The sequence below is a fragment of the Corvus kubaryi genome, unplaced genomic scaffold (genome assembly GCF_017639235.1).
Source record: "Corvus kubaryi isolate FWS band 111438036 unplaced genomic scaffold, C.kubaryi_AGA036_p1.0 37397, whole genome shotgun sequence".
In the NCBI taxonomy this organism is placed as follows: Eukaryota; Metazoa; Chordata; class Aves; order Passeriformes; family Corvidae; genus Corvus; species Corvus kubaryi.
In genome coordinates, this window is record NW_024581136.1 from 6420900 (window position 1) to 6435180 (window position 14281).

At 36.7% G+C, this 14281-nt stretch overlaps 1 protein-coding gene across 1 annotated transcript in view; it reads left to right on the forward strand.

Annotated features, from left to right (window-relative positions):
- Window positions 1-14281, forward strand: part of RASA2 (RAS p21 protein activator 2) — a 45971-nt gene that overhangs the window by 821 nt on the left and 30869 nt on the right. Inside the window, exons 2-4 of the mRNA XM_042041872.1 lie at window positions 5454-5559; window positions 10869-10972; window positions 12005-12099. Coding sequence (XP_041897806.1) covers window positions 5454-5559; window positions 10869-10972; window positions 12005-12099 — 305 coding nt within the window. The remainder of the gene's footprint in view (window positions 1-5453; window positions 5560-10868; window positions 10973-12004; window positions 12100-14281) is intronic.

A 14281-nucleotide genomic window follows, 5' to 3' on the forward strand; every position in this document is an offset into this window, starting at 1 on the left:
GTGCGGCTGGGGAGCACTTCAAAGCGAGTGGGAGAAACAGGATGTGCGGCGGCTTCCTGAGGGTATCGGAATACATTCATAGAACTCGGACGCGGCCCGTTTGTTTCCTTTCTCACGCAACTGATCGACTGTTTTGAGAATGAAGCGAAACAAGTTGAATCGGGCATGGCGCCGGGGTTGAGAACCGGTTGTGAAAACACGTTGAAGGATTAGGTTTGGTGGAGGAGTGGAGTCGTGTTTACTTAAATATTGTCATGCAGCCTAGATGTATTTACTGTGTCTTCAGTAAATAGAAGACTGGGTCATGAAAATAGGAGACGGCCTGGAGTGGAGCTGGAGGTGCTCTCACTCCGAGGTGTGAGCAATAGGACGTGGTTGGGTAGGCAAGGCTGAACACACACTGAGATCTGCTGCTGCTAGCAATTAGCACAGAAATAATACAGGCCAGCTAACCTTTAAAAAAGAATACTGTTAGTTTTGGGGTTAAAGCATGAATTCGTAGAATTCATACGGTTATGAAATAGTTTGCTTTGCAAATGACCTTAAATATCATCTCATTCCAATGCTGCTGCCATGGGCAGGGGCAGCTTCTGCTAGACCATCTCAGAACTCCATCCAGCCTGGCCTTGAACACTTCCAGGGATGGAGCATCCACAGTTTCTCTGGGCAACCTGTGCCAGTGCCTCACCACCCTCACAGTAAAGAATTTCTTCCATATATTTAACCTAATTTTCCCCTCTTTCAGTTTGTTCCATTACTCCTCATCCTATCACTGCAGTTCCTGATGAAGAGCTCCTCTCCAGCTGCCCCCATGAGATACTGGAAGGTTGCTATGAGGTCTCCACATAACCTTCTCCAGGCTGAGCAGCCCCAACTTTCTTAGTCTGTCTTCAGTAATTTCTAGCAACCAACTTCTTATGTATTCCCTAGGAAGCAGGTCATAGTACTCCCTAGGAAGAAGGACTATGACCTGCTTAGTAGGAATACATAAGAAGTTGGTTGCTAAAGATTATTGAAGCTGACTTATTTTTTTATACCATTCTGCTTCCTATCTTTTATCATAAGGTTTTGTCAACACTGTTCTACACAGCATTCAGTGAGTTTTACATTTTGTGATACTTGAACTTGATGAAAGTTTTCCACTGAGCATTAAAAACCAAACCAAAATGTCTTGAGACTTATGTTGAAACCAGTTTTATTGTCCCATTTATGCATTCTGGATTGAGCCTGTGGTTGTATCATAACTTTGAATGTTCAGTTACCTGACAAAAGTGTTGGTAAACAGAGGACTATGACCTACTTCCTGAGGAATATGTGAAAGTTGATTGCCAAAGATGGACCTGTAAGAACCCATTTGAAAAATGAGTGAAGGTATCAGCTGCAATAAAAGACATGTCTTGAAACAGTGTGAAAATCACTTTGTATACCTACTTGTTTCTTCTAAGAAAATAAAACATGTTTAAAAACGAAATGAGTTAAATATGCTATGGAAGCTTTGGAACCCTCTGATGCCTAGATGCTCTTTTGGCTTCTTTGCACAACAAATACTGTGTTATTTTCACTTCTTGCTAGTATTTTAGTGCTCTGTTTTGTAGGGGAAAACCCTCTGAATGAACAATAATAAACAAATGTAATAGTGTAATCCTCCTTGATCTGGAGGGATCAGTAATAGCAGACCTCACTTTGGAAGGCTGATGTTCATAGTCTGAAGGAATTCCTTATAGCATGTTTCTTACAAGGAGAATACATTTTGGTGCCTAAGCTTTGCTGGCAGCTAAAACTTGACACCAACTCATTTTATGTGTGTTGCACGAGGGAGCGTGGTAGTTTTATGAGGTAATGTCAGTTCTGTGTAATTCTGCATGTATAGAAAACACCATCTGCAGAAAGTTGTTATTTATATTGTTGTTTTGCAATGCACAAATTGGTGGCAAAATCTAAATTTAGTGATGTTACACAAATCATCACACCAGATTTAGAACTGAGACATGTTCTTAAAGGTGGCTTAAGTAGCCATTGCATACCTAGCAGTGAAGAACCTGAGTAAGGACATGTTTGCAGACCCTTGTACCCTCTTTTTGTGGGCTGTCAGTGTTTGCAACCAGTCTCCTGCCTCCAGTTTTCAAGCAAGGTGAGATGAACTGGTTTTACCTGTTTAAGACCCTGTAATATTTTTGGAAAATGTATGAAAAAGCATTTCATGAAAAATCCACTAAAAATCTTTCCTTTTTGACAATGCTTTTGTATTGATGGCTCTATTTTATGTGCCATAGTAATGACAGAAATGCTTTACAAAGGTATGTGGTATCAGGTAGCTTTAGGCGTATCTTGTAGTGTAGTGTTTCACCCTGTGGCTTCTGTTTTCATTTTATGCCATATAGAAGTACAGTAAGTGATTTTAGTTGCCTTGATTTTTTGAGTGTTAACTGAAACTTGTATTAGCGGAGTGCTTGGGAAAATGCCCGTTTTCTCCTAGAGCTCATTTGACAAAGTTCAGGATGCATTCTTTTTCAAACTTGCACTGTGTTTTTCACACTGCATGGTTATCTTGGATTATGCTGCACCCCTGGGGTGGAATTTATTGTTGCTATATAATACAATGTGTTTAGTCCTGTGAAGCAAATACTTTGAAGTTTGTGTACATAAATTTCTTCTGGCAGGGGCCCAGATCAAAGAAATTTGGAAGATGGACACTAACTGAACACTTTCACTTGAAGAGGATATTACATATATGCACTGAAAATGTAAACATTAAGTAGATATTTGATGTTGTTAATACTTGATTTTTATGCAATCATTATAGCCTTAGTTTTTTCAGAAAAAGGAAGAGGTAGTGTAATTGAAGACTTGAGCCTTTTTTTTTTTTTTAAAGGAAATAAGCTTCTTGGAAGAGTTGGACCACTGTATGGGTGGAAAGTCTCCCACAGTCACAGATGCTAAGAGGTGTTAGAAAGGATGTGAAATCTCATGCTCTCTACTTCACCTGGCAAGTGCTCTGAGGTTATTTTTAACTCAGGACTGAGAATGATCCTCTCCTACCAAAAGTTTGTCTGTGCCTTAAAGCCAGACACTTGGGCTACAAAATAAAGGTTTTTAACTCATTAGAAAATCAGATCACAGAATATTCTGAGTTGGAAGGGACCCACAAGGATCATTGATTTCAGCTCTTAAGTGAATGGCTCATATGGGGATTGAACCCACAGCCTTGGTGTTATTAGCACCATGCTCTAAACAACTGAAATCAAAACTTGTATTTTGTGTATTCCTCTGGGTGGAAGGTTTCTTTTAAAACTGAAAAACTGCACTATATTATAGATACAAGTAGTGAATTATTCAGAAATATTTAATTTTTACTCCTTTTAAGAAAATATGAAACTGTAATAATTGTAATTTCCTTTCAAAGTCCACTGTACTGTGCTTTTACAGTAATGATTAAATAATGTTATATTTTTAATATTTTATGGGAAAATAGGGCAGTGTTGAGTATTAACTAAAAATAAAGAATCTTTTTAGGAACAGCTGAAAAATCCAGTTCGTGTTTATTAATTATAAACTTACAGTATCAGGAGCTCTCCCAAATTGATGAACTGCATTTTATATGTCGTATGTTTTATGAAATTAGCTCTTAAAAAAAAAAAAAAAAAAATTAAGGCAGTGGTAATCTTATGCTTTTTCTTGGTTCTCCTGCAATACCTCACTTAAGGGTGACTTGGAGTTTAGTCTCTTTTTGGAATCTAAAGCCACTGAAACCCAGTTCTGTTCATGTCTCTCAGTCTGTCAACATGAAGTATGGCATTTAAAAATAATGTGTGTATTTCCTCCTCTCCTGCAGCCAAGCTGATGAAAAGCTTGTTGATGCTTTTGAGAGCACAAGTTTTAACTGTGGAAGTTCTTTAAGTGTCTGTTCATGCTTTCCATCAGTGTCTAGATCCCTGACCTGGAAAATGTCATGATTGAAGGTCAGACTGTGTTCCTGTTAAACTGTCATGTTCTCTGAGCAAAGACAGTTGGGGCAGCCTTTGCAATGCTGGGCATTACTTACTTAACTTTCAAGACTGTAATAAGTTAACCTAAATTAACCATCTAACTCAAAAAGAGTGTGGAGGAGAAAGGAAACAGAACTTTGATTTTACATCTTACCAGCATAGAGAATAAAGCCTACTTACTGTGCTTCATATCTGCATTTTTTAAAAAATAAACATGTATGACATTTCAAATCTAGTTTCAAACTGTGGTTTCTGAAAGGTCTTATGCTGTTCAGACATTAAAGTAATTAAAACTCAATACTTTGATGTATTTTTCATTCTATTTTTAATATCTTTTATAAGTAGATAATGTTTAGATAAAGTTGATTCCACATGTCATTGGGAGAGGTATTTCCAGCAGCAGGCAAGGGTGGACACTACTGTGAAAGTCCTGGCTAAGACCTATTGCAGAGTGATACAGTTCTGGTTGCACTTGGTTTGGACAATCAAGTGGAACAGGGACAGACCACCTGCTCTGATTAGAAGCCTCTCATGGGAGAGAGCACCAGAAAGGCTTGTCATTTCTTTCAGCAAAATAAAAGCTGAAAAGGGTCTGTTTGCTGTCTTCAGACATTCAAAGGGGGAGGAGACATCCAGGCAGAAAGTCACTGTTTAATCTGGAGGACAGTGTTGCTGTAAATTAATGTAGATGTCTGTAGCATTTGGATTTTGGAAGAGCTTTCCAATTTCAACTGGTTTTAGCTGTGACTGCTTTGAGGGAGCCATTTCCTTAAAGATCTGCCTTATGTCCAGCATGTTACTGCAGTGGCCTACATTCAATACCCAGCAAATCTTTGTATTCTTGTGCTGCCAATCTTTCTTTCTTATTAGAAACTTCCTTTTCTTCTTTTCCATGTTGCATTGAATCAGGAGGTGATGATTTCCCCCTTTTGCTAGTTAGGAAAAAAATAAACAGTACTCATGAGGCATATACTTTCAAAGGCTCAGCCAACTCAAAATCTGCTGTTCATTGTGGAAAATGAAATAAAGATTTGATGGGCAAGTTCTTATTAATCAGCTTCCTTTAGCCAAAGTATTTGCGGAGAAAACACCAAGTGAACAATAGCTCAGCCAGATCATGTCTTGGTGTTATGACCTCAGGCTGTGAGCTTCTCGGATTTAGCAAGTTGTGCAGGGTCAAGCCCGAGATGAGATCTTTCAAGGGAAAGTGCAGGTGCTGCAGGAAGTGGTGTTCATGAGTCAGTGTGTGTCTCTTCCTGTCAACTCTCATTCCACGTGAAGCTGGATGTAGCAACTTTTCTGCCCTCATGAAGCTTATGAATTGAAAATGATTATTGAAATGCATACCAACTGAATGGAAAAATCAATTTTTTGGATGCAGTAGAACTGTAACATTCCTGTACCTAATATTTTGTAAGTTTTTCCCCTGCAGTATTTACAGTAATTTTTTTTTTTTTTTATTTACAGATGATGCCAAACACTTAGTACCCAACAAAATGAGAGACTTTTTCTGTACCATAAACTTGGATCAAGAAGAAGTTTTTCGTACACAGGTGGTTGAAAAATCTTTAAGGTAAGCTCAGTTTTTAAATGGATATGATAAGCAAGACTGCCCAATACCAGTGTGCATGGCTTTTGCTTGTACTACTTTAAAATGAGAACTGACTTGTGGCAGCTACTCAGAGACGTTACAGCAATGTGTAAATCATGAGAGTGTTGCAAGAAGACAAAATTGAGTCTTGTGAGTACAGCAGTGTTTTTAAAATGAAGTATGCTAGAATATATTTCCGTATTCTGTTCCATTGGGCAGCATAACATTCTTTTTCTTGCTAGGTTGTTTTCAAGGGAAAGAAATCTACTTGTTACTTGTTCCCCATGCCATTTCCTACTTCTGGCAAGCAGTCGAACTGTATTGGTGGAATTCTGCTCTTACTGCGTATCTGGTAAAACCTGTTTCTAGAATGAAGGAACCGGAACTTTGCCATGTCTGAGAGTTTTCTGTGCTGTGGGTTGTCCCCTGAACGGACCTTGTTCTCTCCTGTAATTCTTGTTCTGGGAATTTTAACAGTACCCACACCGAATGCCTTGCTTTGCCTCCCTGGGCACCATTTACTTTAGATTCTGCTACTGTCTAAGAGCCTTAAAAGAATCAAATAAAAAGTCAGGATGAAGCAGCTGCAGTAGTGTAGGTGCTTTCATGTCTCAAAACTCTGAAGTTCACTGAGGACCCAAAAAAGCATCCCTGCAGCTTTGTTGTTCAGAATATCTGAGTGACAGTTTCAGTTATGGGGAGGTGATAGCAAACCTTCCTCTTAAAACCTAGACAGTCTGTTCAAATTCTTGAAAGTTTTCCTAATTCCTTTTCCCAGTGGTTTTATTGTTAGTGTTTGTTCTTTGAGCTTTCTCTCCAGATGTTTACAGGTGAGGCACAGCTCAGCTGCAAACTTAAATAAGGAAATTTATTTTTTCATAACATCATTTCAGAGCGTCCTTTTGCTTCTGCATGAAAAGCAAATGCCGCACGTACAAACAAATATAACAAATATTTGGCTTATATTCCTAATCTGTAACTGCTGTAGTCAGATCCATAAAAGTTTCAGAATTTAACTGTCTGCAACTGAGATTGTTTTGCTATTCAAACTCAATTGAATAATCCTTCAGAGGAGAATGTTAAAGAAACTCTATTGATAAAGCAGAAACTTAACATTTCCCCTTCAAATAGACAGTAGTTTGATGAGCAAAATAACCCCAACCAAACATATCTTTGAAAAAGAGAGACTTTGCTGTCCAATTTTGATGCTAATAATAGAAACCATAGAAGTTACTACTATGCTCAGAAGTAAGACCTGTTAGCTTTGATGTTTACACAGACATTTTTATTATATTCTGTTTAAGAACTATTAAATTTACGTACTTTCATCACCTGATAATAATATAAGTATTAGTTGCATAATAAAACATTTGATAAAACATCTTAGATCCATCAAAAATGTTAATAGTACTGAGGTTTTAACTGACATTTAATTACAATGTCATTAATACTTTACAGAGGAAATAAAGTAAAAAAAAAATCTCACTATAACAAAACAGTTGGGGAGAGAGGAGTCTCAAATAGCACACCTCAAATAGAAAATTTTTCAGGTGATATGAAATTAATATTTGTAAGATAACAACATTTTATTAGAAGTTAGAATACAGTATTTTGAATCATTCTTTGCCCATAGGCACCTTTCTGTCTCCACTGACTTCATAGGTGACTTCCTTCATCCTCGGAATTAGGGGAGGGATCCATACAAACGGGTGAAAGGTAATAAAATAACTTACGCTCTGTTAGCACCAACCAGAGTTGGGTGCTTACACTTGATTGCTACTGTGTATGCAGTTATGAAGGCTGGCTCTCATTCTAGAGACTTAAACAACATCTTGTTTCTTATTGCTGTGTTAAACTGTAAACTGTACTAACCTAGAGGCACTGGGACAGGAGATGAAAGCTCCAATCTCTTATTAACCTGAAAACTTTATAAACTGCTTTTCAGTAAGGTGTAGTACAGTATAATTTTAATCATAGATACAACTTTGAATTTCATTGCTTTGTTTCATACTATGTGCTTGCTTTTTCTTACACACGTAATTCACAGTCTGTTTTTGTCACTGTATTATGGGTTGCAAATTTATACAAGTTGTAGTCTAAATTTTGGTCTCGTGAATATCAGCTAGTTAAATGTCTGTGGAAGTAATTATCACTAAAATTAAAATTAGTTTTGACTACAATGATTGAAAACTATTAAGAAGTGTATTTTTAAAATGTGCAAATAGGTTTGGCCTTCCACCAGCACTGGAAGAGTTGTTGGAGTGCAGATGTAAAACAAATGACTTTCCAAACCTCACTAATTAATACTTAAGTGAAAGACAGATATTTTGGCTAATGACTGAAGAAATATTTCCTGACAGGGTGTGGGATTTGTGTGGGTTCTAAGGAAAGAATTTTTGTTTCCCCTTGGAAAGTTTAAAGAATATCCATGAGCCTCCTCAGATGTTTGTGGTCAAATACGAGGAATGGGTGGAGGGGGATGGAATTTGGGTATGTGTGTGTCCTCTTCTTAATTTAAACTAAATTCAGTGGGGTTTTTTTTCCAGCTGAACTTTGTGGTAGTGCAAGGTTATAGCAGAAATTAATTCCCTTGTTGATGTAACCATTGCTTTTATTAATTGACAGATCGGGGCATTGGTCAGGGTCCACAAAGAACTGCCAGGTTGCTATACCAAGGAAGGGAAGAGCAGAGGAGTGTGTTACACAGTGAAATTTAATCTTCTGTATTACTGTAATCCCATTCTTCCTGTATGACAGTCTGGTTGTCCTTTGAATTAGTGCTATCTTCTAATTTTGTATCCGTCACAGTCTTTAAAGTTCTTGCATCAAAGTCATAAATGAAAGTACTAGAATCCCTGAGGAACAGGATGAGTGAGTTCTCCATTTTAATTATTCCTCATTGGTGTAAACTGTTGTACCCCATCAGCCAGTTCTGTATCCACCTAAGAATTTCTTTACTAATCCATTGTATTTTTTACCTTAAATTTTCTCTCTCTGCCTCATACTTTGCTAAAGAATAATTAACAACTGATAACCAGTGTTAATTTAGGTAAAGAAAAATTTATCAACATGAGTAGAGCAATGCATTACATTCTATTTATGCTCATAAAGATTTGTTCTTTCTTGCTGAATCTGAGACTTAATGTAGTGTTGAAGTAAAAATAATAATAAAGAATGTTAATGGCTGCTCATTAGGGGTTAGGGATATATGTAGCTGCAAAGTTTGCTCTCTTTAGCTGCAAGATAAAGGTGCTAAATAGATTTTTTTGAAGTGTCTGCTTATAGTCTCCATCTCAGCCTAATTATAATTGGATTCTCAGAGTCCCATAGATCCATCAAGAATAGGAACTTAAAGCCTTGGCACTTGCTGGTGTGCAGTGCAGTCTGGTGTTTCCTTAGGATGCCTGTCTGAAGCTGAACTAAAGCAGAGTTTTCCCTTGACACCAGTGCCAGCTCATTCTCCCAGATCCTTCTGCTGTACTAGCTCTTTGTTTGTACTGCTGCAACTTTATTTGTATAGCTGTGAGGGAAACCAGATGATGGAATTGACCTAAGTTTAAAATAACTCTTTGTTTCATCCTTGGTTTTGGTCTGGGTTATCATGTCAATACCATAAAAATGAGCAGTGATGGTAATAAGGAGGTTGAAGCTGTTCAGAGCTGCACTGCTGCTAAAGGGAATGCTCATGAGTTTATACCGTCAGTCATGGTGCTGACAAGAAGAACCCAACCCTCATAATCAAAGGAGAATTTCTTGGCTTTGAAATTACAAAAAAAGAAGGGGAAAAAAAAAGAAGTAAGAAGTGGGGAGCTGAAAAACCACAGTTGAATCTTTCAACTGAGAAATTTAAAATTACTTCTCAGTGTAGTGCAAAGGCTAATACTGATTTGTCTGCTCTGAAGCCTGTGGTAAAAGGTCTGTGTTTTAATAAGAAGAACATTTTCACTTGTGGAATTCCTTATAATGAATTCCTGCCCTTAAAGCTGTTGTTTCTAAAAATCTATTCTAGACGTTTGAAATACTAGATTTTTTGGCTGTTTTCTTTCCACTTTTCAAGTTAGTTGTCAGCTCTTCTTTTTAATTTATTTAATGAGCCATTATCCTTAAGCATTGGGTGGTGGTTTCTTTTACTGTGATTGTTTTGAAGGGAAGAGTAGGGATGGTGACCTATTCTTCCTGGTTTCCTTTTGGGTAGGTAATAACATGAGCTGCTTGTTCAAAACGTAAGCATATTTGTATTAGTTTAATAAAGTATTGTAACAATAGTGTCCTAATGATACTTTGCTAGGAAACAAACCCCAACATTAGTTTCACGGTTTAGTCTAACTGTTATCACAGTACTTTTCTGCATAAAATTAGTTTCATGGACTTCAGCACCTTTCCCTGGTGATACTAATACATTGTAATTGAAACTATTTTAAGTCTTTTGAGAACCTAGTTGTTCTAAAATAGCAGGATTTTTCTGTGGATCCACTTGACTTTCAGAATTCATCACTTGCAGTAATGCAAGGAACATTGTGGTTTTTTCAGTCTTGAAATACAGTTTTCTCACTGCTGGCTCTGATTACATCAATAAGTACTCCTTAAGTTTAATGAGAGTATTAGTTCTGGAAGTGAATATACCAACACATTGTATGAAATATGTGTAACATAGAGGAACCCAGGGTCTTTTTCTGTAGAGGGCTGTGCAAATGGCAGTTAAATAGGGTGAACTGTAAACATGATACTGGACTTCTTTAGATGGAGAACTGTGATGACAGTTTTGGAATGAGGGAGATTATGTATTTGAGATTAACATTTCTCTTTTTCCCTGTTCTATCTTATAGTTTCTAGTGATAATGACTTCTTCTTACAGGCCTGGATCTTAGAGCAGCAGTTTTGATGTGGAAGTTAAAGCTAAACAAATGCCAGTTAGTTAAGTAATCAATATTGTGTTTAAATGTAGTTTAATTATGTACTGAATAAGAAAATGAAACAAAACTTGTGCATGTCTCAGGAAGTCTAGAGAACCAGCTAGAATAATTTCAAGACAGAAAAATAGAATTGAAATTACAGAGGAGACACCACTTTCTGTGTGTGCTCTGATTCCTACCTTTTCTTAAACAGAAGGCATTGCCGTGTTATTGTGTGTTCTTGTATTGAAATGATTTTGGGTGGCTTTGATGACAGGTCAGTGTAGTGGTAAGGGCCGTGGACTGAGACAGCAGTAAAAATACAGCTTTTTAATGTTCATCTTCGATATAAATTGCATAAAGTCTTTCTCTGTTTTAACTGTGAAACTTTCTTTGCAGCCCTTATTTTGGAGAGGAGTTTTACTTTGAGATTCCAAGAACATTCCAGTGGTTGTCCTTCTATATATATGATAAAAGTGTTTTGCAAAAGGACCTGCGTATAGGTGAGTGTCTATGAGGTGCTGTCTGCATCTTGCATAACACTTGGTTGTTTTCAATAGCATTATATGCAGGATTACATATTACAAGTATTGGTGAAGCATCATTCAAAACTGTGTATAGTGCACTTAAATGCTCCTTTAAAGTTTGAAAAGAAGGGTCTTATTTCCTTGCTTCCTTCTATTACACTAAAATATGTTTGGTTTTTAGGCTAGTAGGACATTTTATAGTCTTATTATGGTCTGAATACATTTTTAAAAATTCTCTTCATTTCTTCTCCAGTTTTGCTTCATTGGAATATTTGAATAATTGTCACTACTTGTAGGTCTTTAAAGAATAAATTGTGGAATAATTCCACAATAATTACAGTTGTGGAATAATTCTTAAAACTATTGATAGATAATTTTTCTCCCTGACAGTGCAACCTGTAACTTAGAGACGTACAAAGCATTTGGCAGCAATTCGTGTAGCTTAAGGGAAAAATTGTAAGAGGTGGATTTCTATTTCTCCCCCCACTGCATAATGGCTTTATTGCAGCTGCTTTTTGGATACAGTTGCTACAAAGCTCTAATAGTCTGCTAGTCTGTGGAAGAAGCCATCACTTTACTTGAATTGAGGAAGGAAATAATTTGCACCAGGATGTCAGATAATTTGATATAATAACAGCTTTCCAAATAGCAATCAGAAGAGTAAAAGGCACCTACTTCAGTTTCCTGTTTAAACATTCAGCACTGTTTCTGTTTTCTCAGATCTATTACGTTATTTCCAGCCTCAAGTGTGTTCTTTATTTTATGTTCTTGTTAGTGATATCCAGGATAACAAATCGTAATTAATGTCATCAGGCTTTTATATAAACTATTTTCTGATTTACTTACCCATAACATTCCTTGTTTTATTTCTTCATATAGCATCATAAACTTTAAAAAAACCCCTAAAAGCGAGTTTAAAAAAAATCAAATTTCAAACATATTTAAATATTTGTTCTATTCAGATGAAGGTGATATTTATTCTTCTCTCTCCCTGCCACCCTCCCTCAGGAAAGGTGTCAATCAAAAAAGAAGATTTATGCAACTACACAGGAAAAGAGAACTGGTTTATGCTTCAACCTGTTGATTCTAATTCAGAGGTCCAGGTAACTATTAAATTGCACATTTACATTTCGAAAGTTAAATACAGATAAGGACATGCGATGGTAGAAGTTTACATTGAGCTGTAGGAGATAGGGCTTAGCATCTGTATTTCTTGGGAGGCAGTTGTGTCTTCAGTTTGGTTAGAGAATAATGCAGACTCTACTCCTAAGATGACTGTATTATTCCTTATGGTACTTAAAACTGGCAGAAGATATGAAACAACTGTTTGGGAAATGTCTTAGCAGTATTTTGGTGTCTGAAATGCTTGTAAGAGGAGCCATATTCTTGAGGCACATGAATGGATCCTAAAACTCTTGAATAATTTTTTTTAGTAATTTTTGGTGTTAACTGAAACAATGGCTGATTATGTGAAATAGTTAGTCTCCAAAACTTGGAGGTACTTCTGCTGTGTTAATTTATCTTATCTTGAAACACTTTCTGCATTCAGTATCAAACAACTTGCACTTCACAGTTTTATTTCAGCCTGTGGTTCCAGTTCTTCAAACAGGATTTTTCTAGGAATAGGTAAAAATGAGATGGCTCTAGAAGTTGTAGAGATTCTCTTTTTGGTATCAAGAACAAAACAGAATTCTTGAGAATCTCTTAGCCTTGTTGTGATAAACTATTCGGTTTAATAGGGTTTTTTCCAGATTTGCCTGAGGGCAAAAGTCTTAGACTTGACAGTGTTCGTATTGTTTTAGTAACCTGAAAGTCCCTTTGGGTAGGGAGAATCCTGGCTGCTTTTACAAGAAGTGAATGTGCACAGAATTCTCATTATTTTCACAGATTATTCATTTATGAGCCATAAGTTTAGCCTTCTGGGTGTAGGAGGGCATGTGGTTGCTTTACATGAAGACAGATTTTCAAAATGTCTGAATACCACTTCCTTTTCCCTGTTGAAAATCAGTCCTTCTCAGTTATGATAGTCTGGAATAGAATGGTTCATTTGGAAGGGACCTAGAGATCATCAAGTCTAGCTGCAAATTGTCTTCTTTGAATTCTTTCATGTAATCACTCTGAAACTAGAAAGTACTTTTTAGATATGAACTGAAAGGCAGTTTCCACTTTGACTTAAACATTGTCATGCTTGCTATGTTTTTTCTGTCATAAAAATGTATTGAAGAAAGTATTACTTTTTGTCATAACACGACATGAGTATTTGAAAATTCAATTAGAATATTCCATTAATAGAATGTAGTGGTTTCTTACATACTGGAAATTAAAAGTTTATAGTTTTCCATGGCTTTGCGACTCACAGCAGAATGTAAGCTCTTACTGATACTTCACTTTGACTAGGACATGTGCAAAGCACTGTCCTCCATGACACTTCCATTAAGAGATGACCTTTTCTGCTCAGGTGTGTGCTCCTTATATTTATCTTTTCTTGAGTCAGGGCATTTGGGTAGGTTTCTCCTGTCCTGCTTTATTTTTCCATAAAAGTCTTAAGAGCAGAGCTGAGACCAGTTCCCATCTGCCACATTTGCCTGAAATCTTGTTGGCTTGGATGTGCCATACAGCACTGAAATGTCCTCAGAGATGTCCAAGATTGTTGGTTGGACATGGCTGAAAGCAAGTAGACTTTTACATTGAGCATGTGCAGAAAAAGTGCATGAAATGTTTATAAAGCTAAATCACAGTTTGGAAGGGGAAAAAAAGTTGTTTTCTTCTCCTCATGGCACTGTATATGTAGTTGATTTTTTGTTCCTCTGGTTCCCTCCATGTGATTATTTTTCAGAATTTATGATGCGTGCAAGGCAATAGGATAGCGTAGAAATATTTTGTGTTCCATTAATATGTGCAGGACACTTTACAGTTGCTTGGTTGGGATTTATTTTTGGGCTTTTCCATAAGTTTGCATTTATTTCAAGAAAACTGTACTTTTTATGTACCAGTCATCTATTCTTTATAGGTTAACTTTGGTAGAATTAGCAGCCTGTATACCAGGGATTTTAGTGGTGGAGGTTTTTAGAAAGCATCTGCTCTGCTCTGTGTTTTGATCTTAGCTTGGTTTTTTTTGTTGTTTTGCTGCTGTTTGCAGTATTATGAGTCCATATTATTCTCGTTTTCTTGAAACTTTTTCCTTTCTCCACTAGTCTTGAAAAATAAATACAAACGTGGGACTACTAAGTAAATAAACCAGAAGTTGGGTGAAACAGGCCACATTTAACTGCAGCTGGCACAAAC